Source organism: Macaca nemestrina, chromosome 4 (genome assembly GCF_043159975.1).
Source record: "Macaca nemestrina isolate mMacNem1 chromosome 4, mMacNem.hap1, whole genome shotgun sequence".
NCBI classification, from domain to species: Eukaryota; Metazoa; Chordata; class Mammalia; order Primates; family Cercopithecidae; genus Macaca; species Macaca nemestrina.
In genome coordinates this window covers 54035696-54062723 of record NC_092128.1, presented here as the reverse complement: position 1 = coordinate 54062723, position 27028 = coordinate 54035696, and the positions used below count along the sequence as shown (strand labels likewise).

Sequence of the window (27028 nt, the reverse complement as noted above, 5' to 3'; positions counted from 1 at the left end):
GATAAGAATAAGAAAGCCAATTCTCTGAGCTTAACATTGATCCTTTTAAACTAGGATCTTCACAGCAGTGTCAGATTTGGCTTCCTGCCTTTCTCAGTAACTACTTACCTACAGGCTATTTTCTTACTTCTTTTCTCAAAATACTCTATTTTGAAGATGAATCCTGCAGAAATTCCCTATCTCCACTGATCAAATTCTATTTACAGCAGAATAACCTCTGGATCAAATACACTGGGCACAATATAAAAGGTATTAATCTGTTTAGGTTGCTATAACATAATACCATATGAGTGGTATACCACTCATATGGTATTAATACCACCAAGAGTGACTTATAAACAACAGAAATTTATTTCTCACAGTTCTGGTGGCTGGAAGTCCAAGATCAATGTGATTCTGGTGAGGGCTGGTTTCCTAGCTCACCAGTGGGGCCTTCTAGCTGTGTCCTCATGGTGGAAGGGGCAAGGGGCCTTTCTCAGTCCTCTTTATAAGGGTATTCATCCCACTCATGAGAGCTATGCATTGGTGATCTAATTGTCTCTCCCAAAAGCCCCACCTCCTAATACCATCACATTGGGGGTTAGGAATTCAATATATGAATTTTAGGGGAACATATTCAAACCATAGCATGGTCAAAAATAAAATTTATTTTTATCCTTTAATGGAGCAATGGTGAAATAATCGTTCTATGTGGAGGAAGTATGGAATGAACATACATTAAAACAATTCTTTAAACTGAGTCCTAAGAACGTAGAAAAGGTACAGAAATCACGTGATTTATTATGTTTTCTACATATAAACCCTTCCTGGACAGAAATAAGGGGGCAGTGGAGGAGGAGAAGAAAAAGGAAAAAAGTGCTTTTAATTTTAAAGCCTAACCATAAATTGCAGTTTCAGAAAGTACAAGGAGAAGTGACACCAAACTTTGAACCTCATTAGACTCTAAAAATGGGAAAATTTACACGTGATAAGAATTGCACTTTGAAATGGCAACTTTTACCATCAATTTTTTTCTGTTATGTTACATACTAAATATATTCAATTTATTACGGGCCTTCAATTTCCACAAATAAAATATTTGTCCAGTATATACTGAAAAAACTATCTACAAAATATTTACCAAAGTGCTTAAGGTGATTAATTAAAGTAATCTTTGTCGGTACCATGCCAGTTCACAGTCTGCAATGTTTTATTGTTATTATTCTGACTTCGTTTGCCTGCTTTTTAAAGAATGTTCCAGTATCATTTTTACGAAATTGAAAGGAAGAGACTGAAAGCAAAAAGATGTAAGAACTCTTAAGTGAAAGCACAGAAATGGTGTCAGAAAGTAAAATAAATTAGCTTTAAAAGGGGCTGCATGGTAAGAAAAGGATGTAAACTTTTAAAATTTTGTTTCTAAGGAACTCTAATTTTGATGCCAAAATTAGATGGTGACATATTGAGGTATATAACAGGACTATAAAGCTAAATTTAGATGTTCCTTCTTTAAAGCATCTGCCAGCTCCTAGACCACTTATTGAATAGGTATCTTGTGCTAAACAGTTATGTACATTATTTCAGTTAAAGCTCAAAATGTGTATGCATTATAGAGAAACTGGACTCCGGAGAAGGTTACCTATTTGCCCTAGGTAAACATTAGTGACCAAGTTGATATGAAAATCCTGCCTGACTCCAAAGCATGTGATCATTCCTCTAAATCAAGTTGTCCCTCATACCATCCACCCCTCTTCAGTATCTACTTTATATGCACTGTCCCCTTAAATCCTCACAACCCTGTGTGAGGTAAGCATTATCATCTTCATTATAAAAATTAGGAAAACTAGCACAATGAGGTTAGGCAACTTGCCAGAATTTAGCTTCTGGTCCCTGGCTCCAAAGTCCATATATTCTTTCCAATATATTTTGCTGCTTTCAGCTCTAACAATCTACAAATCTATCATCACATGACCATCTCTTCCTTTACAGTAAACCATGATTCTGTGCAGGAAGATCGAGTCAGACGTGATATTTCATTACCACTGCAACTCTCATCTTTCTCCCTTCACACACTCCACATCACCTCTCCCAGCAAAATCACCAGACATCTTCTCATGGATTGGTATTACTATCAGCTACTCCCCCTACCACCCCTATAGACGATCATAAACGCTGAAGAAAAGTAGGAGGAAATCTTCCCACCAAGAAAAGGTCATTGGGGCCACTTTTACAGTTTGTCATATTCTACCTGATAATCTTACTCCAACAAGCCCAAGGACCAGGTCAAATTCAATATATATTTAAAGTAAGAGTTTAAATATTCCCATTGTTATTTTGATCTTATGTCATTATCAGCTGCTTGACGGCAGGCAACATTTCTAAGTCTGTGACTTCACCTATAAAATGAATATGATAGCAAATGACCCTTCAACCTTAGAGCTCAAAGTTAATCTAACCTACATCCCCTCTTCCTTTGCTTGCTTGTGAGAAAGAAGCTGAAAATTTGGCAGGGTGCAGTGACTCACACCAGTAATCCCAGCACTTTGGGAGGCTGAGGCAGGTGGAATGCTTGAGGTCAAGAGTTCAAGGCCAGCCTGGCCAACATGGTGAAACCCATCTCTACTAAAAACACAAAAGTTACCCGGGGGTGATGGTGCATGCCTATATTCCCAGCTACTCAGGAGGCTGAGGCAGGAGAATCGCTTGAACTCGAGAGGCAGAGGTTGCAGTGAGCCAAGATCACCCCACTGCACTCCAGTCTGGCGAAAGGGCGAGGCTCCATCTCAAAAAAAAAAAGCAGCAGCTGGAAATGTACAGGCAAGAGCAGATAAAACTCGACAGTAAGTAAAGCAAGTGGTCATTATTAGGTTCTGCAATATACACAAGGACCTACTCAGAGGCAGGTGTGCACGCACACGTCTAATCTGAAACAAGCGACAAAAACAATCTAGAGTTTATTCTTGCCAACCTGAAATGAATCACCTGTTTTTACCTCATCTACATTCAAGAGAGGGCCCAGATTGATCCAAAAGAGCCACTGAACCATGCTCACCACTGAGTCTTGAGGCAAGCCAGCTCTCCAACCCTTAGAATGACCTCTGGCTTGACTGCAGCTATCAACTGAACATGAGGAATGGAAAGCTACAAAAGCCTAAAGCTTATCACAGAAGCAGCATTTCAAATATAAATCTACTTCCATATTTTATTAATTCTGGTAGAAGGTAAGGCTCAAAAAGCCTGGATATCTTAACATTCTAATCTTTTTTTATTATTATTCTTCCTTTTTAGAGACACGGTCTTGCTCTGTCACTCAGGCTGGGGTGCACTGGCACCATCCTAACTCACTGTAGACTCCAACTCCTGGGCTCAGGTGATCCTCTCACCTCAGCCTCCAGAGTAGCTGGGACTCCAGGCCCACTACCATGCCCACCTACTTTTCCTTTTTTTTTAATCTGGGTAGATACGGGGAATCCCTATGTTCCCCAGGCTGGTCTTAAACTCCTGGCTTCAAGCAATCCTTCCCTGTCAGCCTCCCAAAGTGCAGAGATTATTTCCATGTGAGCCAATGCACCCAGCCTACATTCTAATCTTAATTCTCTAAATCCAGATGATGACACTTCACAGTTGAGGAGCCTGGGATAGGATCAAAGGTGGCAAGATTAAAATTAAAATCCTAAAGTCATTTGTAATCCCAGCACTCTGGGAGGCCAATGCAGACAGATCACCTGAGGTCAGGAGTGCAAGACTAGCCTGGCCAACATGGTGAAACCCCGTCTCTACTAAAAATACACAAATTAGCTGGGCATGGTAGTGCATGCCTTGAACCCAGGAGGCAGAGGTTGTACTGAGCCAAGACTGCACCATTGCACTCCAGTCTGGGTGACAGAGAGAGACTCCATCTCAAAAAAAAAAAAAAAAAATCACATGCCAAGCAATCTTAACGAATGGTAAATTTGGGGCTGCGAAGACAGTTGAGAATTATAATAGACTGAATTTGCAGCAAGACAAAAAAAAGTTTAATTTCAGTCACAAAGATGTTATTATCTCAAAACCATAACACAATAAGTACCTGCAGCTCAGCAGATTATCTAAATTTACATGTGAGAAATGGTACGAACAAAACTTACCAGTCCAATCCAGAGACCTTTGCCAAGAATTCTGGCTGCTGCCATCAATAAAACAGAAGAGAAACAGCCAAGGTAACTAAGCGTAAGTCCCAACTCTGCCATTAATGAGATGAGTGTGCCTCCAAGGTTCAGAACTTGGGGGTACTTCAAACATTGAGTGGGAACTTCTAGAAGGAAAGAGCTGCCATAAAGAAGACCCGCGAGGGCTGAAGAGCTGGCAGGGGTAGTGGGCCCAAGTCCCAACCGCTGGTCAGGAGGCTTTTCCAGGCCAACCAAAACCACCACGGTAGTTGGAGACCCCACTGAGTCCATGAGAACACAGAGAAGTTGGGATAAAACAGCTATAAAAAGAAACATTTGCAAGGCTGTTCAGAAGGCAATAAAACAAGAAGATACTGTCCAATATTTCCTAATAAAAAATACAGGGCCGGGCGTGGTGGCTCATGCCTGTAATCCCAACACTTTGGGAGGCCGAGGCTGGTGGATCATCTGAGGTCAGGAATTCAAGACCAGCCTGGCCAACATGGTGAAACCCTGTGTCTACCAGAAACACAAAAATTGGCTGTGCATGGTACCAGGCGCGCGCCTGTAATCCCAGCTCCTCCGGAGGCTGAGGCAGAAGAACCGCTAAAAGCCAGGAGGCGGAGCTTGCAGTGAGCTAAGTTCGCGCCACCGCCACCGCACTCCAGCCTGGGCAACAGAACGAGACTCCGTCTGGGGGAAAAAAAAAAAAAATCCCAGAGTTCCACAGGGCGCCAGTCCCAGCCCTTCCGCCAAGGCCACCGTTGGAGAACAGCAGCCCTGGCTCTGCGCTACCCTGTGGCCATGGGCCTCAATAAGGGCCAAAAGATGACCAGGAACGTAAGCAAGCCCAGGCACAGCCTCCGCCACGGGCGTCTGACCAAACACACCAAGTTTGTGCGGGGCATGATCCGGGAGTTATGTGGCTTCGCCCCGTACAAGCAGCACGCCAAGGAGCTACTGAAGGTCTCCAAGGACAAATGGGCCCTCAAGTTCATCAAGAAAAGGGTGGGGGCGCACATCCGCACCAAGAGGAAGCGGGAGGAGCTGAGCAACGTCCTGGCTGCCATGAGGAAAGCCGCTGCCAAGAAAGACGGAGCCCCCTTCCCTGCCCTCTCCCTGAAATAAAGAACAGCTTGACAGGAAAAATAAAATAAAATTAAATTTAAAAAATATATATATACACATACACACACACACACCTTTTTTTCTTAGTATTTCCTAACCAATTGGGAAAGACATAAAAATCTGTATTCAACTAAAATTTGTATCTACTCTGTAGACCAAAGAATGTGCTAGGCACCAGGAACATGAACATGAGACGGTTAAAACTCCTTGTCTCTCGAGCTACTGGAGTAAAAACCACTGAGTCTCAGTACAGAGGTCTAGACGCTGCTCTAGGAGGCAGCAAGATCCTCTGCAGTGTGGTGGTAAGGGCAGCGTGCAGGGGACGTGGCATCTTCTCAGTGAGGTCCAGGCAGAGGGAAGTACACATTATGAAGATAAGAAAGGTAAAAGAGCCAGAAATGGCAGGATCAGTGAGGACTTTAGATAAAGAAGACCACCAGACTGTGAGCGACCTGTCTTAAGCTACATTAATGAGTCTCTTTTAGGAATATATTTCTGGGGATGATGCAAAGGGCGGAGGAACAGGAAGAGAGGCTACTGGCAGTCAGGAAAAAAACTGAACAACATTTGAGGAATGACGGAATGAAAGCAGTAAAGTGAGTTCTGACAGAAGCATTTGAAGAGAACTTCTGCAAAGAAACCGGTAGGATCTGGTGACCAACTAGATGTAGACTATGCTGGAAAATGAGGAGATAGAGTAACTCGGGCTTCTGCATTTAGAAAACACTTTTTCCCCCTCAAGAGACAAGGTCTCTCTGTTGCCCAGGCTAGAGTGCAGTGGTTATTCACAGGCACAATCTTAGTGCACTATGGCCTTGAACTCCTGGGCTCAAGTGATCCTCCCACCTCAGCTGCCAGAGTAGCCACAACTACAGGCACACATCATTGCACCCAGCTGGTGACACTTTTAAAAATTAAAAAGCAGAGTGACAAAATTTTAGAGACAGAAGGGTCATCCCCAGGTCACCGCGAGGCAGGATAAAGCCTGTGGGCCCCACTGTTGTAGACCCTGGCAATTAAGAAGTAGCATGAGTAGGAAGCCTGGCAGAGAGAAGATAATGGCTCCAGCAGCTGCTGCAAAAAGAAAAGCTGGAAGGTTACAAACATACATCGGCAAAAATTCTTACTATTTGTTAGGGTAAGATTAGGGAACTTAATTCTATTCTTACATAGACCTCATAAAATTTCTTGTTGCCTTCTACTTTCTTTCAAAGATATTTATGTTGTTTATTTAAACACATACACAGAAAGTTACACACAGGGTAATTTCTGTCACCGATCCTAGAGCCCTTAAGGACAGCCATAAACCAAAAGCAGTATTTATTCCCTCCCCCTCACCCTGCAACCACATTTTACAAGAAAGAAAACTGAATGAAGCACAGGCCATATGATCTTTCAGTACAATCAGGAAATTTTAGACAAGATAATGAGTTTGTTTTAGGGCCAGATATATTTGAGATGTCAACAGACATTTGGGTAGTGATGTAAAGTAGACAGCTGGACATATACATCTGTGGCTCAGAATACAGAGCTACAGATATAAATGTGGTAGTCACCAGCCCACAAATGGCCTTAACACCATGGAAACAGATGCGATCATCTTCAGAGAGAATGCAGATGAGAACAGCAACAGACCTACAACAGTGACACTGAGGAAGGGCCAACATTTAGAAAAAACCAACAAAGAAACTGAGAGGTACTGCTTTTGGTTCAACTTCTATCTACTTCTTCACTAATCAAAGACAGAAACCTTTTCTATTAAACCATATATATGTATTTTCAGTGCCAAATACCGAAGTATTGGAATACTGAAAACAATCAACTATAAATTTTAACAATTTCAGTAAGTTGCCAGCAGTTAGTGACAGCAATCTATCACTTTCCCTGAACTGTCAGAGAGAAAAGGATTCCACGTAAGTGACATATCCCAATAAAGGAAGCTTTTCCCTTTTTGTGAACAGTTCATAGCTCAAATTCTTCCAAGAACCAGGCAGGTGAGTGTGAAGCACTAAGATTCAGACAGTAAATGTTGGGTCCGAGTTCTACTGGAGTGGGCCTGTGCCTCCTAAGGGCATTCAAATTCAGTCTTCTGTAGAGAATACCTGAGGATCCTGGTACTTGCGGTACCATGTGAACTAGAAATCCAAACCATGCTTCCATGGGCTTTTTAACAACTGCACAAGGCTGCATAATGACAAACTTTCTTATATTTATCATCTCCAAGGTCTATTCTCCAGCTATTAACCATTTTTCTCTATATACTAAGTCCTCATAAACTCTATGTTGTAAAAGACACAATTTAAAAAATGATCGGTTCTGTGGCTTTGGGTAAGTTATCTCACAGCCTCAGTTTTTCGTCTGTAAAATAGAGATGATTAATAATATTGTTATGAGGACTAACTGAAAGCGTGCTTAAAGAAGGCTGAGCACCCAGTGAAGGTGAGGTCATTAATGAAGGATGAGGAAGAGGGGAAGAGAAAGTGAGTAAATGATGATGTCCTTTAAGTACATCACTGATGATCAAAGTGCCAATAATGCCTACACAACTACAAGTAACACCGGAGTGTCATACATACCAAAAAACACACACACACACACACACACACACATACACAGACGCACATAAGTTATACCTTTTCTTGGTTTCTAATTTAATTGTTCAAAGTTTTTAACTATTAACTGAACAAAATATGACAATTAAATGGTACCTAACAAAATGTGTCATTAAAAAGAAGAAGTTTAATTCTTGGTATTTTATTTGACTGTATTAACCACCTTTTTTAAAAAAAACTTTTTTATTTTTATAGAGATGGTATCTCACTATGTTGCTCAGGCTGGTTTTGAACTCCTGAGCTTAAGTGATCCTCTTGCCTTGTGACTCCCAAAGTACTGGGATTATAGGCATGAACCGTCATGCTTGGCCTTAAAATCTTTTTTTTTTTTTTTTTTTTGAGATGGAGTTTCACTCCTATTGCCCAGGCTAGAGTGCAATGGTGCGATCTCGGATCACTGCAACCTTCACCTCCCAGGTTCAAGCGAATCTCCTGCCTCAGCCTCCCAAGTAGCTGGGATTACAGGCATGCGCCACCACACCCAGGTAATTCTGTATTTTTAGTAGAGATGGGGTTTCTCCATGTTGGTCAGGATGGTCTCAAACTCCCGACCTCAGGTGATCTACCCGCCTCGGCCTCCCAAATTGCTGGGATTACAGGCGTGAGCCACCGTGCCTAGTTGGCCTTAACAATCTTTTAAATCATCTCCTGAAAAGGTTGCTACTACTTAAAGGAAGCAAATTTTATAGTCCTAAAAAGTAAGAGTCACATTTATATTTAAACCCCAGCACCCTTGCCTAAGAAATCACACAGTTCTCTTCAGATAGAAAAGAACTGGGCTAGGCGTGGTGGCACAAGTACTTAATTCCAATACTTTAGGAGGCTGAGGAAACAAGACTGTTAAAGTTCAGGAGTCTGAGAGCAGACTGAGAAACACAACGAGATCCCATCCTTATGAAAAATTAAAAAAAAAAAAAAAAAAAAGTCAGGCATGGTGGTGTGCACCTATAGTCTCAGCTACCTGGGAGGCTGACGTGGGAAAATCATTTGAGCTCCCGGGTTGAGGCTGCAGTGAGCTATGATCATACCACTATACTCCAGCCTGGTGACAGAGCAAGACCCCGCCTCTTAACAAAAAACAAACAAACAAACAAAAAAGATTTGAAACTGAATATTCAAAGGTTAAACCAAGCTGGTCTAGAAGAGGGTGGAAAATAACAAAACTGTCAATTCTGTCCACGTGTGCTAGTTACATTTGTTCTATTTGATGACCAAGGACATCACACCTCGTCTCTCAGCCTTCTTAAGGCATATAAATGGAAGTGACTGGAGAAAAGACATGAAGAGCACATCCTGGTCCACACATCTGCAGCTTGATGTGAGCCACCTTGCACATACAAACAATGGACATCTTTGTTGTTGTTCAGATATCATACTCTGAGGCTTAGGGGTTTGGAGCTGCAAAACATAGCTTTGAGAGCATCTCTAATATTAAATGGTATGTGACATTAAGTCATAAACTTATTTTTTTTAATCTACAAAGTGAGAATAAAGCCATCTACATTACTTATCAACAAGTATTTTTTAAAGAATTAAATAGTGAACAGGAAAATGCTCTGTAAAATGAAAGGCATTTAAGTTATTTCTTCCCTGGCTAGGACACAGCTAAAAGAACAGTACTAGTATAATTTAAAATAATCATTCTTGGTTTTCTTAAAGAACAGAAAAAAAAACTGGTCAAATTCCTTGGTACTAAGTTTCCAGACTCTAAATGCCTAAATTTCAAATGCTGGAAGTTATCAGTTTATAAGAATCCCATCTAGAATCTTAGTTGTATCAATTCACCATTTTGGGCATTAGTTTTTCTATCTAATGTATAAAACAAGGGTGTCAGATGACCCAGACTTCCACGTTCTTTTCTTGCTATCATGCTTTTTCATTCCATTAATCATCCTATATATGCGTGGTCAAAAATCAAGCAATAATAGTTAAATGCTTTTGAATAGCAAATAAAAAATATTTAAACGTTGCATCACTCATAAATGAACTTTTAACTTTCAAAACCTCAACTATACTAAAGTCATAAAAAAAAGTAATTCTCAAATATGGTGATTCCTCCTAATAATCTATTCTTATGCATATGACCTAGAATGAGGATGACATATGATATGTAAATCTTTTTCTCATATGAGATCTTGTTGCCCATGCCTCTCAAAGCATGACCATTTCATTGAGCTAAGTGTTATTCTAGTGTTAAAACGTAGTGGCTACTTTGGCCAGGCACAGTGGCTCACGCCTGTAATACCAGCACTATGGGAGTCCGAAGCAGGTGGATCACCTAAGGACAGGAGTCGAGATCAGCCTGGCCAACATGGTGAAACCCTGACTCTACTAAAAATACAAAAAAAAATTAGCCAGACATAGTGGCAGGCACCTGTAATCCCAGTTACTCAGGAGGCTGAGGCAGGAGAATCACTTGAACCCAGGAGGTGGAAGTTGCAGTGAGCCAAGATGGTGCCATTGCACTCGAGCCTGGGCAACAAGGGCAAAACTCTGTCTAAAAAAAAAAAGAAAAAAAAGAAAAAAAACCTATTTTGTACCACATACCCTTACATGCAAACAATGCAAGAAAAAGAAAAAAAAACAAAAACCTGATGTGTTGCATCACTGGAGCAAAGTCAGCTGTGTTGGATTTACAGAGGTATGTTATCAGTCACTATAATTTCACATTTGGAGATATACAGGTTTTCCCTTACATGCATGCAAAATATTATGCCATTGACTCCTAATAGGAATTTTTAAGTTCGAAAACACAAAATGTACTAAATCCCACCAAGGAACTAAATGGAGCCCTGTTCTTAGAAAAAGTTAATTTCAGTAGATCTACTTTAAAAACATTTAAATTGGAAGAATATTTTTTTGAAAATGCTTGATTTGCACTGATCTAAAAGCTCTTCTACAAATTCATCATGAATATCTCATTCAAAGAATCAGAAAACCTTTGGTGGTCCCCATAAAACCTGTAATTCCATTAAACAGGTAGATGAACCACTTTACTACTAAGATAATCAGCTCCATTTTTTTCACCAGTTGTTAAATCTTTTCTAGCACCTCTGGGGAGGCAAGGGATAATAACTTTGTTTTTCTTCAGGAGCTAGAGGTACTGCCAAGCAGAACCTAAGCTGCCTCTAGGAACATGGCTGATATTAGGGCAGTAACAGCAACAGAAGGTACTCAGGGGTACATGGCAGTGGAGGAATGACATGAGGATGAAATGGACACTGCAGAACTCATTACACCCAAACACATTTTCTTCACTTGTGTACTTTGAAATAAATACTTGCATCTGTGTTGAAATGCAGTAACTATAACAGGACAACGCCACAGCAATAAATGCATCAATACACATTTTCCTTCAATAAAAAGATCCCCCAAAAAACTGACAGTCCTAAACTGAGGGAAAAGTCACACCTAGAAGACCTGGTATTTCTTGTATCATAGGCAGCCACGGGTTCCTCTAGAGAAGTCTTTCATTTATTCAAACACAGACTGTCACATTATAACTGATGAATACCCAGTAAGAAAGGAGGCAAACTTTTTATCTTTTCCTTTTTTTAGAGACAGGGTCTCGCTATGTTGCCCATGCTGGTCTTGAACTCCTGGGGTCAAGCTACGCTCCTGCCTCGGCCTCCCAAAGTGCTGGGATTACTGGTGTGAGCCACTATACCCAGCCACAAGCATTTTTCATGAAAAAGACAGAGCTGAACAACAACAACAAAAATTCTTTCCTCTAAACTTAATCCCACAAGACTTCCTTTTCGGTAAATGAATATAACAACACCTACCATCACTTAATTGTAAACTTTCCACAGCTCTGCATTAAACAGAGGCTTCTCCTACAGGCTAAAGATTGTCCTGGTCCCAGGAAAAAGATGTCCTTTTTGCATCCTGAGCCCAAAGAGTATTTTAATAATCATTAGTAATCACCACATGGGAGTGTGTCTGGTGAAGGGAACAAGAATTGAAATTTGAATCCAAATTTGGGTTTTTTTTTTTTTTTTTTTCCCTGAGACGGAGTCTTGCTCAGTCGCCCAGGCTGGAGTACAGTGGCGCAATCTGGGCTCACTGCAAGCTCTGCCTCCCGGGTTCATGCCATTCTCTTGCCTCAGCCTCCCGAGTAGCTGGGACCACAGGCACCCACCACCACGCCCGGCTAATTTTTTTCCTATTTTTAGTAGAGACGGGGGTTTCACCATGCTAGCTAGGATGGTCTCGATCTCCTGACCTCGTGATCCACCCGCCTCGGCCTCCCAAAGTGCTGGGATTACAGGTGTGAGCCACCGCGCCCGGCCGGTTTTGTATTTTTTTTTAAGCTCTAGCTAGACTGAATGGCAAGAACAAACTGAGGTTAAATTCAGTGTCGTGGCTTGAGTGGGGAAGAGGGAGCTGAATACCATCATAAACTATAATTTATTGACCTTTATCTCTTTTATCAGACAACACAAAGTTGGAAATTCATCTATATGAATTTATCTCTCCCTTTAAAACTGAACATTTAGGCCGGGCGCGGTGGCTCAAGCCTGTAATCCCAGCACTTTGGGAGGCCGAGGCGGGTGGATCACAAGGTCAGGAGATCGAGACTATCCTGGCTAACATGGTGAAACCCCGTCTCTACTAAAAATACAAAAAACTAGCCGGGCGTGGTGGCGGGCGCCTGTAGTCTCAGCTACTTGGGAGGCTGAGGCGGGAGAATGGCGTGAACCCGGGAGGCGGAGCTTGCAGTGAGCCGAGATCACGCCACTGCACTCCAGCCTGGGAGACACAGCGAGACTCCGTCTCAAAAAAAAAAAAAAAAAAACTGAACATTTAAGAAACTACACTCCTTTTGCCTTAAGAAGACTGTTTTATGTTAGTAGAACATTAAAAAGAATATATAACATTTGGCAAGTAATATGACAGATAACTGAGTATTTTTCTCCTTAAAATGACAGAAAATTAAGCAGCTCCTTAAAAAAAAATGCTCAAAATAACTTTATACAAGGACAAATAACTGAGTGGTTTCCTTTAAATTACTAATTTGAGTTATAGTAAAGGAAATAAACTTTTACCTGTAAAATATAATACTGTCAGGATAGAAAGTGTAAAAGAATTTTTAAAAGAAAAAAAAAAACAAAAACGGAATAGGTTGGAGCTTAGGAAACAACGGGCAAAAGGAAACAATATTCATTTAGGAACTAAAGAACAATAAAGAAAACAATATTCATTTCTAAATTTAAAAAAAAAGGTTAAAGTAACAGTTCACTGGCATTCTCATCGAAAAGAAAAAGTTGAGTGGTTTTTGAATTTTATAATTAGGTAAAATTAAAAATTGAATCCTTCAATCATATTAGCCACATTTCAAATGCTCATAGCTTTTACTGATATTATACAATCTTCCATCAGTGGAAGACAGATTGCCCAGAAATTCCACTTAGGCAGCACTGGCCTAAAGTATTTTAAACAATTTATAGAAATGATACTTTATATATCCATTAAGAATTTCTGCAACAAAATGATTAGTGAAACATTCAAATTATCATCATTTTTTTTTTTTTCTGAGACAGAGTCTCCCTCTGTCACCCAGGCTGGAGTGCAGAGGTGTGATCTCAGCTCACTGCAACCTCCCGTCTCCCGGGTTCAAGCAATTCTCATGCCTCAGCCTCCGGAGTAGCTGGGACTACAAGCATGCGCCACCACGTCCAGCTAATTTCTGCATTTTTAGTAGAGACAAGGATTCCTCATGTTGGCCAGGCTGGTCTCAAACTCCTGACCTCAGGTGATCCGCCCGCCTCAGCCTCCCAAAGTGCTGGGATTACAGGCGTGAGCCACAGTGCCTGACCCAAGTTAGTATCTTTACATTAGGATTTCTTTAATCATAATTAACTGCATAAAACATAGAAACAAAAAATAGGTAAGATTTAACAGGTCACCTGCCTTTAGAAAGAAGCACCTCTAACTATGGTAATCCATTTCGATGTTTAATACCCCCAGTGTCAAGGAATTCATCCACCCTCAGTCACTCATTGTAAATGCTGCCATAATATTCCCACCCATTTCCAGAACAGATAAATAATATCTTGCTGCAAAGTCTACAGCATATCTTACAGCCTTCCATTCTAGGGGGAAAAATCTATTTCTTTAGACTTTCTTTAAATCACCTTACTTTATGCCCACAGGAAAATGTGCATGTATTATCTACAAACATCCTTGCTAAAACCTTTCAATGGCTCTTGGTAATCGTCGGCATAAAATTCAAAGACCTTTCTTTGCCACCTGGTCACTATATACCCCTCTCATCTATTTTCCCATCCTCCCCTCCATCTCTTTCCCCGCTTATGCAAGTATTTAGAGTTTCACGATGGTGCCACTATGTTTCATTTCACTCTGATTTCTCAGATGCTGTTTCCTGGAATACCATTTAGACTAGATCCAAGCCATCCTGAGACAATACATAGAGCAAATCCCTGTCCCCCACAAAAGTAATTCAAATTCCAGAAAGAAAAATGAAAAGGTCTTGACCAAAAAGGTGATTAAATTTTAGAACTGTCTTAGAAGGGGAACAAAATTAAGTAGTAATTTTATTGCAGTGCAACAAAATTAAGTCATTGAAAATATATTGAGCCACCAACCACAAGGCCATGGTTGAAAAAGTAAGGTTAGAGAATCTTAATTCCCGTACATCTTTATTTAAAAAAAAAAAAAAAAAAGAAAGAAAGCAAGCCAACCAGCCAGCCATCTGTGTTGAATGTTTTGTCATCTGTTTAGAGTCAGAGGCTTGAATCACATAGCTTCTTGAAATTCTTACAATATTTAGATTTGTTAGCATAAATAGAATATCCAAATTTTTTTCTGACTATGTCACTTAACTGCTAACATCTTATCAATGGCACATTAGGTACACTTTAGGTGTTTCATAAATGCTTGACTGAATATAAGAATCTACTGACGAATCTTTTACCTTCTTACAGCTGATTGTACTGATCTCACTTTCACTTACCCACACCCAATGAACACAGCAAGTACCACAATAATACTTAACACTTACTAGAGAAAGGACCTAAAGAGCAGAGACTGGTAAGTCAACACTGTCTAGAATATTATTCAATGTCATCTATACAACATTCACAAAGAGGCTATTTTGAGAATTTCAAATGAGGGTGTAAGTTATAAGGTTTTCTTATACACTGCCAACGACAAAGTAATTAAAGATGTACCTTTCCGAAAAGCAATTCAACACTCCTTTATCAAGAGCCTTACAAATTGGCTTCACAAGTGATTCCATTTCTAAGACTCCATCAATAAAATTATGTACATCCATCAATATCATGAACTCAGTTCTATGCAGCCTTTATAAATAATATTATAGATGTTATTTAATAACAAGAAAATTTGCATATGTTAAGTATAAAATGCCAGTTTTAAAATCATTTCTCAGTATGATACTAGATTGTACGGTTGGTGATGATGTTATCGTTAAAGTACATCTGCTTGGTTTTTTGTTGTTGTTGTTGTTATTGTTGTTGTTTTGAGAGAGACTCTCGCCCTGTCGCCCAGGTTGGAGTGCAGTGGCGTGATCTTGGCTTGCTGTAGCCTCTTCCTCCTGGGTTCAAACAATTCTCCTGCCTCAACCTCCTGAGGAGCTGGGATTACAGGTGTGCACCACCACACCCAGATCATTTTTGTATTTTTAGTAGGGATGGGGTTTCACCATGTTGGCCAGGCTGGTCATGAACTCCTAACCTCAGGTGATCCACCCGCCTCGGCCTCCCAAAGTGCTGGGATTACAGGCATGAGCCACTGCACCTGGCCCATCTGCTTGTTTTTTATAGATCTTAGACTAAAACAAAAAATTCGCCAGAAAAAAATTAATCATGGTGACTGGACTGTAATGATTAACAACTCAGTGTCTTATTATCATTTTATCTGAAATTTCTAAAATAAATAAGCATTTAAAATATGTAGAAAAAAAGTTATGCTAAAATGATAATTAAGTTAGAGGAAAAGATTTGGTTCTACTGGAGAAACCAGTATTGTTTCTCCTTACAGATAAAAAAAGAGGAATGTTAATTATTTTCTTAGTATGGCCATCAAGAAGCTTAAAGCCAATTTTGTTAGTCACCTTTACTAGTTGCACAGCAAATACCCATATCTGGGTGTGCATCTGGCTATCCTCCATCAAAACCTTCTACTGTGACCTGCATTTTCTCTGACCCCTTTTTTTCTACTGCATTATAGGTAGTTATCAAACTAGTCTCAATATCTTTCCTGGGGGAAGGGTAGGTGAAGCGAGGAAAAGACAGATGGAAAAGAAGGAAAAGGGAAAGGTGGGGAAAAATGAGGTGGCAGTTTTGAAAACAGAACATTTTCCTACCTCCATCATTTTCAGATTATTTATAAAGTTTAAGTTACAACATAGTGGGTACATACATATTTACAGAACAAATGAATGATACCCAAGTTGAGAAATGCACATCTAGGCCAGGCACAGTGACTCATGCCTATAATCCCAGCACTTTGGGAGGCAGAGGCGGGCAGATCACCTGAGGTCAGGAGTTCAAGACCAGCCTGGCCAACATGGTGAAACCCTGTCTCTACTAAAAATACAAAAATTAGCTGGACATGCTGGCGGGCGCCTATAATCCCAGCTACTCAGGAGGCTGAGGCAGGAGACTTGCTTGAACCTGGGAGGCAGAGGTTGCGGTGAGACTGCACCACTGCACCACTGCACTCCAGCCTGGGCGACAGCGTGAGTCCGCCTCAAATTTAAAGAGAGAGAGAGAGAGAGAGAGAGAGAGCGAGCGCAAGAGAAATGCACACCTGTCCGGGCTCTTCCTATTCCATATAGTTAATACCTTATTGACTTTTGTAATGTTTTTTTAGTATGGCTATTAGAGCAGTGGTCAGCAGTGTTTGGCATGCCTGAAATCTCAGAAAAATCCAGAGACACACCTGTGAGCATCAAGATAATTTTACTTTCACTATTTCAATCTACAGTTTATGCTTACTACTCACAGGATTTAAAAATCCCTTACAATAAGTCTGCACAAGTCTGTGGCTCACAAACTGAGAATCAATGTGCTACAGCACAGAAGAAAAATATTTACCATAGACTGAATCTGAAGAGTAGATATTCTTATTTTTAAGGCTGTTTTGAGTTTCTGTTTTGTTTCTAACTTGCACCATTATGTATATATGTACGTGCATATGTATATATTTTTAGAGACAGGGTCTCACTCTGTCACCCAGGCTGGAGTGCAATGGTACAATCACAGTTCACTGTAACCTCAAACTCCCAGGCTCAAGTGATCCTCTCACCGCAGCCTCCTGAATTGCTGGGACTACAGGTACACATCACCATGCCCAGCTTATTTTTAAATTTACTTGTAGAGATGGGGGTCTTGGTATGTTGCTTGGACTGGTTTTGAACTCCTGGCCTCAAGCAATCCTCCCACTCTGGCCTCCCTGGGATTACAGGAATGAGCCACTGTGCTCAGCCACACAAGCATTTAAAATGAAGAGATCTGACATAAAAATCCAAATGTTCAACTTGTACTAAAAAAATCACAAGAGTCAGCAAAACCTGCCCTGTATTTATACATGGCTGCAATCAGCAAGATCGGCACCCACCTCTAGATGGTGTCATCGTCTCCAGTTTCTGTGCTCCCCAACTGGCTGCAGCCATTCACTGGACATACTCTTGGTAAGCAACTGTGTTTGTAACCTCTTTACCACACCTCTGATCTTTTAAAATAAGTTTCCCAGAAATGCAATTATTAGTTATGTGCAATTCTTTCTAAGGAGTGCCAAAGGCTACTCACTGTAGTGTTGTCCATGAGAGTGCTTAGCACTGCATATCCAAGAAACAAGTTATTCCAGGGGCCAGTCACCCGTGAATGTGTCTTCCATGCAAGGTATGTACACTGATATTCTGTACAAATCCTACATTTCTGTGCTGCCTTTGTGGCTCCCTGATTTCCAAATCACTAAGTGGCTAGTGCATAGTAGCTGCTGAAAAAATGTTGGGTGGATGGATAACAAATATAATCTACTAAAATTAGTCTTAATTTCTTCCAGCCCCAGTACATAAAAGATTGTTACAAAAGGAATCTGCACTATCACTGTTGAAAGTAGAGTTTTTATTGTTGCTATTGTTATTATAATAGCTGCTCGCATTTGTTCAGAACCTCCCTGATAAATTCATCATAATCTACATTGCTGGAGGAGAAGAGGATCCCAAAGAGAAGGGGAAGTGCCACTGCTGCCATGCAAAATTATCTTAGTGGATACTTGAAACCTGGTATTGAATTACACTGAATCAAATACTGAGGAAGTTATTCCTTTTCCAGGGTTCTTTCAAACTATCTGGGTGTATAAGAGAACAAGTCTCACTTTGGTGCTAACACATTATTTATGTCCCTTTATGACACTTGCCAATTGAACTTCCCTTGTAAACACAGAGAGTATATGGCTCAGACTTGGAGCCTTTATCAGACAACAGAATCTAGATAGGACTTAATAGTAATTTCTTTTTAAGGCAAACGATACAGGTTCTCTATTTCTGGTAGCGATATAAAGATTCCTTTTTAAAGAAAATTAAGCTTCAAAAAGCATTAAAAGGTTTTACATTTATTTTAAGAAATTTAAAAATAAAAAAGCATGGCTGGGCACAGTGGCTCACACCTGTAATCCCAGCACTTTGGGAGGCCGAGGCAGGCAGATCACGAGGTCAAGAGATCGAGACCATCCTAACACAGTAAAACCCCATCTCTACTAAAAATACAAAAAATTAGCCAAGCATGCTGGCACACGCCTGTAGTCCCAGCTACTTGGGAAGGGGAGGCAGGAGAATCGCTTGAACCCAGGAGACAGAAGTTGCAGTGAGCCGAGATCGTGTCACTGCACTCCAGCCTGGGTGACAGAGCAAGACTCCGTCTCCAAAAAAAAAAAAAAAAAAAAAAAAAAAGCATGACATAAGGCCAGGTGCAAGGGCTCACAGCTGTAATCCCAGCACTTTGGCAGGGGAGGCTGGCGGATAACGAAGTCGGAGTTCTACACCAGCCTGACCAATATGATGAAACCCCATCTCTATTAAAAATACAAAAATTAGCTGGGCATGGTGGCATGCGCCTGTAATCTCAGCTGCTCGGGAGACTGAGACAGGAGAATCGCTCGAACTCAGGAGGCAGAGGTTGCAGTGAGCCGAGATCATGCCATTGCACTCCAGCTAGGGCAACAAAAGCGAAACTCTGTCTCACCAAAAAAAAAAAAAAAAAAAAAAGTACAGTGTGGAGTGCAAATGTGACCCAAAAAAAACCAAGGTGATACACAAAATACTAATATCTGGGCTGTAAATGACCATGTTTTATGTTTATCAGGCCAACACCATCCTGATACCAAAGCCTGGTAGAGACACAATTTTAAAAAGCAAATTTTAGGCCAATATCCATGATGAACACCTATGTGAAAACCCTCAATAAAATACTGGCACACCGAATCCAGCAGCACATTAAAAGCTTATCCACTGCAATCAAGTCCACTTCATCCCTGGGATGCAAGGCTGGTTCAACATATGCAAATCAACAAACGTAACCCATCACATAAAAACAGAACCAACAACAAAAACCACATGGTTATCTCAATAGATACAGAAAAGGCCTTCAACAAAATTCAACAGTCCTTCATGCGAAAAACGCTCAATAAACTAGGTATTGATGGAACGTATCTCAAAATAATGAGACCTATTTATGACAAACCAACAGCCAATATCATACTGAATGGGCAAAAACTGGAAGCGTTCCCTTTGAAAACCAGCACAAGACAAGGATGCCCTCTCTCCCCACTCTTATTCAACATAATGTGGGAAGTTCTGGCCAAGGCAATCGGGCAAGGGAAATAAATAAAGGGTATTCAATTAGGAAAAGAGGAAGTCAAATTGTCCCTGTTTGCAGTTGACATGATTGTATATTTAAAAAACCCCATTGTCTCACCCCAAAATCTCCTTAAGATGATAAGCAACTTCAGCAAAGTCTCAGGATACAAAATCAACGTGCAAAAACCACAAGCATTCCTATACACCAAAAACAGACAAACGGAGAGCCAAATCATGAGTGAACTCCCATTCACAGTTACTACAAAGAGAATAAAATACCTAGGAATCCAACTTACAAGGGATGTGAAGGACCTCTTCAAGGAGAACTACAAACCACTGCTCAATGAAATAAAAGAGGATACCAACAAATAGAAGAACATTCCATGCTCATACATAGGAAGAGTCAATATCGTGAAAATAGCCAAATGGCCCAAGGTGATTTATAGATTCAATGCCATCCCCATCAAGCTAACAATGACTTTCTTCACAGAATTGGAAAAAACCACTTTAAAGTTCATATGGAACCAAAAAAGAGCCCACGTAGCCACGACAATCCTAAGCAAAAAGAACAACGCTGGAGGCATCACGTTACCTGACTTCAAACTATACCACAAGGCTATGGTAACCAAAACAGCAAGGTACTGGTACCAAAACTGCTATCTAGACCAATGGAACAGATCAGAGGCCTCAAAAATAATACCACACATCTACAACCATCTGATCTTTGACAAACCTGACAAAAACAAGCAACGGAGAAAGGATTCCCTATTTAATAAATGGTGCTGGGAAAACTGGCTAGCCATATGTAGAAAGCTGAAACTGGATCCCTTCCTTAGACCATATACAAAAATTAACTCAAGATGGATTAAAGACTTAAATGTAGGACCTAACACCATAAAAACCCTAGAAGAAAACCTAGGCAATACCATTCAGGACACAGGCATGGGCAAAGACTTCATAACTAAAACACCAAAAGCAATGGCAACAAAATCCAAAATAGGCAAACGGGATCTAATTAAACTGAAGAGCTTCTGCAGAACAAAAGAAACTACCATCAGAGTGAAAAGGCAACCTATAGAATGGGAGAAAACTTTTGCAATCTACCCATCTGACAAAGGGCCAATATCCAGAATCTACAAAGAATTTAAACAAATTTACAAGAAAAAATCAAATAATCCCATCAAAAAGTAGGCAAAGGATATGAATGGACACTTCTCAAAAGAAGACATTTATGCAGCCAACATACATATGAAAAAAATGTTCATCATCATCGGTCATCAGAGAAATACAAATCAAAACCACAATGAGATACCATCTCACACCAGTTAGAATGGTGATCATTAAAAAGTCGGGAAATAACAGGTGCTGGAGAGGATGTGGAGAAACAGGAACGCTTTTACACTGTTGGTGGGAGTGTAAATTATTTCAACCATTGTGGAAGACAGTGTGGCGATTTCTCAAGGATCTAGAACTAGAAATACCATTTGACCCAGTGATCCCATTACTGGGTGTATACCCAAAGGATCATAAATCATGCTACACTAAAGACACAGGCACAGGTATGTTTATTGCAGCACTATTTATTTACAATAGCAAAGACTTGGAACCAACCCAAATGTCCATCAATGATGGACTAAATTAAGAAAATGTGGCACATATACACCATGGAATACTATGCAGCCATAAAAAAGGATGAGTTCATGTCCTTTGCAGGGATGTGGATGAAGCTAGAAACCATCATTCTCAGCAAACTATCACAAGGATAGAAAACCAAATACCACATGTTCTTACTCATAGGTGGGAGTTTAATAACGAGAACACAAAGACACAGGGCGGGGAACATCACATACTGGGGCCTGTTAGGGGATGGGAGGCTGGGGGAGGGATAGCATTAGGAGAAATACCTAATGTAAATGACGAGTTGATGGGTGCGGCAAACCAATATGGCACATGTATACCTATGTAACACACCTGCACGTTGTGCACATGTACCCTAGAAATTAAAAAAAAAAAAAAAAAAATACAGTGTGGAGTGCAAATGTGACCAAAAAACACCAAGGTGATACACAAAATACTAATATTGGGGATGTAAATGACTATGCTTTGATGTTGCCATTTTGGCACAGAGATGGTGTGTCCAAATTTAATTTCCATTGTATATTAAATGAAAAATAAATGTAACAATAAGCTGTGCACTTTTATGGTAATAGAAAAACCTAAGACCTGTAACCTTGACAGTTTGTAAGTTAACAAAATTAGCTTATGATTATGATTATTAATCTATGCCAATACCACAGAAATGACTCCCCATACCAATAAAGTCTTCCTATAAAGCTCATAATTTGTAAACTGCAAATGAACATTATTTGTTTTGTTGACATTTTGTGATGAAAGCACTTCCATATATAAGATCATAAGGTGGGGTTAACAGTGAGTAAGCCAGTAAGTAGACCAAATGTCACTGATACTCCCCACTGTCAAACAGCAGCTGTGACAAATGCTACAAAGGAGAAGTACATGGTCCTGTAATTTGATACAGGCAGAGCTTCCTTGAGATAGGAGGGATGGGAACAGCAAAACAGCCAGGACATGACCAAAGGAAGAGATATATGAGACAAGGCTGGAGAGGGAGACGAGGACAGAGAAAAGAGGTACTCACTGACCGAGGTAGTTTTTTTTCTGAACTCCCAAGCACAAGGGGAAGACAGTTGAAAGGTTTTAAACGTGGAATGACCTACCTGATCAGATTTGTGTTCTGAAAGGTTTGCTCTGGCTGTAATGTAAGCAGCCCTCCAAAGAAGCATCAGTAAACAGAAACAAAACTGATTACAAAATAATGTAGAAACTACTACATCTAGACCAAATAAATAATGGCCAACAGAAAACCAGATCAGAACACTGTCCAGTCTCTTACTGGAAACTAACACTACACTTTTATTTAGGTATATGATACATACATTTTAGAGACTAGGAACAGCTTAAAACTTATCAAAATGTCATCATTTCTTGGTCAGACCTAAGGTGGCCTACCTACCTCAAGGGCTTGAAGTAAAGAGGACTGGAGCTCGAGGAAGTGGCTCCAAGGGAGATGGCTAAGCATCAAAAACTACGGCTCTGATTTACATTCCCCAGCTCCCAAACCAAGCATCTTCTTTATGTATTTTACATGATAACTTCCTATTAAGGTTTGATGAAAGAAAGGTTTTGCTACTGAAACCAAGTCTGAAAACTAATGTTAATACCCACGGCCTCCAGAATCCAGTTACAAGACTATCATCAGTCCGTGGGAAAGCAGTGTCTCCAACACCACCACCCTAGGGTCGCTTACTGCTATATACTTCTAATTCTGTTCCCCCTCATGAGCGCTGATGTTCCGAAATAGTCCAGTTTCTGCGCCTAATCCTCCTCAAAATGGTGCAAACTCTGGCTAACACTGGTAGAGCCACCAGAATGCTAACAAGGAAAAAGGAAGGGAGAAAAGGAGAGAAAGGAAGCAAAGGAAAAAAATATATACAATACCAAATTGAAAAGAACCCGGAGCATACACAGTTGGTAGAAGTAGAGAGTGGTACCTTCACTTTGGAAAACTGACAATATCCACTAAAACTCAGCAACTGCACTTCTAGGAATATATTAAACAAATGCATGCAAGCTTCACTAACCAAAAGGCATGTATAGAAATGCTCACAGCAGGCTGGGCAAGGTGGCTCACATCTGTAATCCTAGCACTTTGGGAGGCTGAGGTGGGTGGATCACCTGAGGTCAGGAGTTCGAGACCAGCCTGGCTAACATGGCAAAACCCCGTCTCTACTAAAAATACAAAAATTAGCCAGGCGTGGTGGTGCAGGCCTGTAATCCCAGCTACTCTGGAGGCTGAGGCAGGAAAATTGCTTGAACCCGAGAGGCGGAGGTTGCAGTGAGCTGAGATCGCTCCGCTTCACTCCCACCTGGGCAAAAGAGCGAAACTCCATTTCAAAAAGAAAAAGAAATGCTCATAGCAGCACTATCCCTAATAACCACAAACTGTAAGCCTCCCAAATGCTCATTAACAGAATGAATGAACTGAGGTATATTCATGAATACTGCACAGACATGAGACTGAATCAATTACAACTACACACAACAACATGGATGAACCTCACATCGGTAACACCAGAAGAAAACAGACCAAAAGCATATCCAGAGGGTTTCCATTTATATAATGTTCAAAAACAGACACAACTGAATTGCCATATGCAAAAAACCGAATCTCAGTATTTACCTTAATACTAAAACCCCAAATGAATCACAGACTTAAATGTTAAGATCCTATAACTCCTAAAAGTCAATCTAGCAGAAAATATTAGTGAATCCAGGCTTGGCAAAGATTTCTTAGGCACAACACACACACACACACACACACACACACACACACACACAAAACCTGAAAAAAAAAAAGTTTCAATAAATTGTTTTTCATAAAGATCTACGATCTGTGTACTATCCCATATATGTATCTTCATTAAAAATACTAATAAAAATTAAAGAATTGAGCGATGAGAAGACAACACAATCAACCACTATGTCATCTCATTCAGGAACAAGTACATCTCTACAAGGAGAGAAAGAAAGCCAACAGTGGCAGAGCAGGGATTGGAAAAGGGAAAAATAGTTACCAACAAATGTTTGTCCTAGTCTTTGCATTGCAACGGGAGGAGGAGGGGGAAACAATGAAGAAAGACCCTTTGGTTCTCCTCCTATAACTGCTCTTAGTCCACCACACATCATAAAAGAAAATATATCAACTTAAGAGCAAATCAAAGATATCTTGGTCCAGGATCCTTTTTACTTCTTTCTCTCTTCCTCTGGTACCTTCCTCACTTTTGAATGTTCTCCCTTCCTTTCTCCTTATTTTTTTCAGGTATATCTTTTTGCTCTCTGCATCCACACATCACTATATATCATTTTCACCTTTGCATAAGAGGCACCAAAATAAGAAGAGAACAATTAAAATACATACACAAAAACAGCCTGGGTTCTTTACGGATTTGAAATGCCCTTATATTGGAGAAGAGACAACACACAATCTCTATCAATTCTCACCAATCCTTTTTATTCAGCATTGGTAGAGTATAGGCCACAGCATAAATATTACTCTAACACTCTCTCCCTCTCCGTTTCTCTCCTCTCCTGTACAAGACAGCTACAATTTGTGAATTCAGTATTTGCTAGCTAACTGGAATGTTAAGGATCTAGGCTAGGAGTTCTTATCTACTGAGCTACAAGTATAAAGACTTCCCTTTAAACACTAAAATACATCAAAAACCCACAAACATGCCAAAAAAAATTATCCTTTCAGTATCTGTTCCCTGAGAAAATGCAAACCTATATAACACTGTTATGAGTTATTAATTTTTAGTTCATTGTGAAGTTTATTAATTAAAACAACATCCACTCACACTTAACAACAACAGATGTGGGCAATGCTATATATGAACACAGTCTCAGCTTCTCAGATCTCCTCATCTCACAAACTCCTCAGCCCTACTTGGGTTTACCCTAGACAGATTGGAAATCAGCTCTGACCACTCTGGGCTCAAATTTCTTTACTGATTAAGAATCATACAATTTTTTTACATGAGTTCCCTGAAGAAATAGCAATATAGTTTGACAAAAATGATAGTACAGTAAAGTACCTTCTGTTCACCCAGGATTATTCTGGGATGATTTATTAAAGAGTTTTCCCAATAACCATTCCTTCTCCACACAACACACACACTCCTTCCCTCTCTCTCTTTCTCCTCCCTCTCTCCACCTATAAAGCACTCAGAACTGGTATCTAGACTGTTCAATAAATGATTAGAGTCAGCCCTCCACATCCACAGATTCAACCCACTACAGATCAAAAACATTTGGGATATAAAACAATAAAAAATAAAATACAACAATAATACAAATTGTTTAAACTATAATATAACAACTATTTACAGAGTGTTTTCATTGTATTAGGTATTGTAAGTAATCTAGAGATGTTTTTAAACATATGGGAGGAAGCACACAGGTTATGTGCAAATACTACACCATTTTACATGAAGGACTTGAGCATCTGTGGATTTTGGCATCTATGGGGGTCTTGGAACCAATCCCCCTTGGACACCAAGGGACAACTGTACTATACCTTTTTAGCTATTATGGTTATTACTACTACTACTCTCCCCCACACACATTACCCCATAAATCCCATAAGTGCTCTAGCTAAGAAAGGGAAAAATGAAGAAACAAGAACTTGAAAACCTAGTTTTTTTTTAAATCAGATATTCACATTTATTACTGTAAATAGGAATAAACAAGGGAGTAAAAATGTGTCTAGCACCGACTCTAGTATATTCAAGATGAATTCATTCATTCATTCAACAGGCACTCAAAAAAATGAATATACTTGTAGTAGGATTTACCCCTAAAATCTCCAGAGGGTACTGTCTTGCAGCAAACATCTTCCTCTTAACTATTACATACATCATTTTTTATTCATCATTAGGCATTTTTTAAAAAATTCATTCAATAGCATTCTCTGCTCTTAACTTTTAAAATGGGTATGCTGAATTTTTTTCTCTCTCTTCAAAACACAAAACACAACCAAAAAATAAACTAATTTTTTGTAACCCTGATAGTTTTGTTCTCAGGAGTCAGCCATTCAGAACAGAAGTACTCCATAACTCCCCTACAAAATGGCATTCTACAGACCTCCACTGTTCCATTCAAGGTAAAAACATAATTTTAGATTTCAAGGTGTTATTGAGATCTATTAGGATAACAATATTTTCCAATTTATCCCCCCAAACAACCTTCAAATTACATTATAATCTTACTTCAAATCGTATGTGTATTTTTCAATGAAGGACTCTTAAGATTCTACAAAAATAAATTAGGTTGTTTTGCTTTTCCCATTTTACAAAATTGAACAAAAACAATTCAACCAATACTAAGCTCTTGCAAGACTAGTAGTTCTTTTGGAAGGATACAAATGAGATGAAAAATTACTAGAAATAATCACATCAGCATTTTTGCATTTATATTTTGTATTTAGAGGTACTTTTGTCTACCCAGTTTTCTGAATTATCAAAAGATCATTCTATACTGCAGGAACAAAATCAGTGGTGGTGAACAATAACTTTTGGTTTGTTTACAATCAAGCAGTTTCTCCCCCACTAAAGAAAGAAGTCAGATTTCTTCATCTTTTCTACCAGTAGATAGATGGGAACACTGACTATATGCAAATTCCAAATATCTCTAAGATTTAGAGCACCATGCTTCAAACCATTAACTTTAATTTTTTT

The 27028-nt window shown here is 39.8% G+C and overlaps 2 protein-coding genes across 17 annotated transcripts in view; one reads left to right on the top strand and one right to left on the bottom strand.

Annotated features, from left to right (window-relative positions):
- LOC105475333 (SRSF protein kinase 2) overlaps positions 1–27028 on the bottom strand; it is a 296256-nt gene that overhangs the window by 132120 nt on the left and 137108 nt on the right. The window lies entirely within an intron of this gene.
- LOC105475334 (large ribosomal subunit protein eL36-like) lies at positions 4084–5252 on the top strand. Its single transcript, XM_071094063.1, has 2 exons — positions 4084–4175; positions 4895–5252. The coding sequence occupies exons 1-2, from the start codon at positions 4084–4086 to the stop codon at positions 5250–5252; spliced, it is 450 nt and encodes a 149-aa protein (XP_070950164.1).

What these genes read in the sequence shown, in the direction of transcription:
- LOC105475334 (XM_071094063.1), top strand. Translation starts at nt 4,084, where the DNA reads ATGGTACGAACAAAACTTACCAGTCCAATCCAGAGACCTTTGCCAAGA. An exon ending in ACAGAAGAGAAACAGCCAAG is followed by an intron (nt 4,176 to 4,894) that starts GTAACTAAGCGT and finishes CCACCGTTGGAG; the next exon opens with AACAGCAGCCCTGGCTCTGC.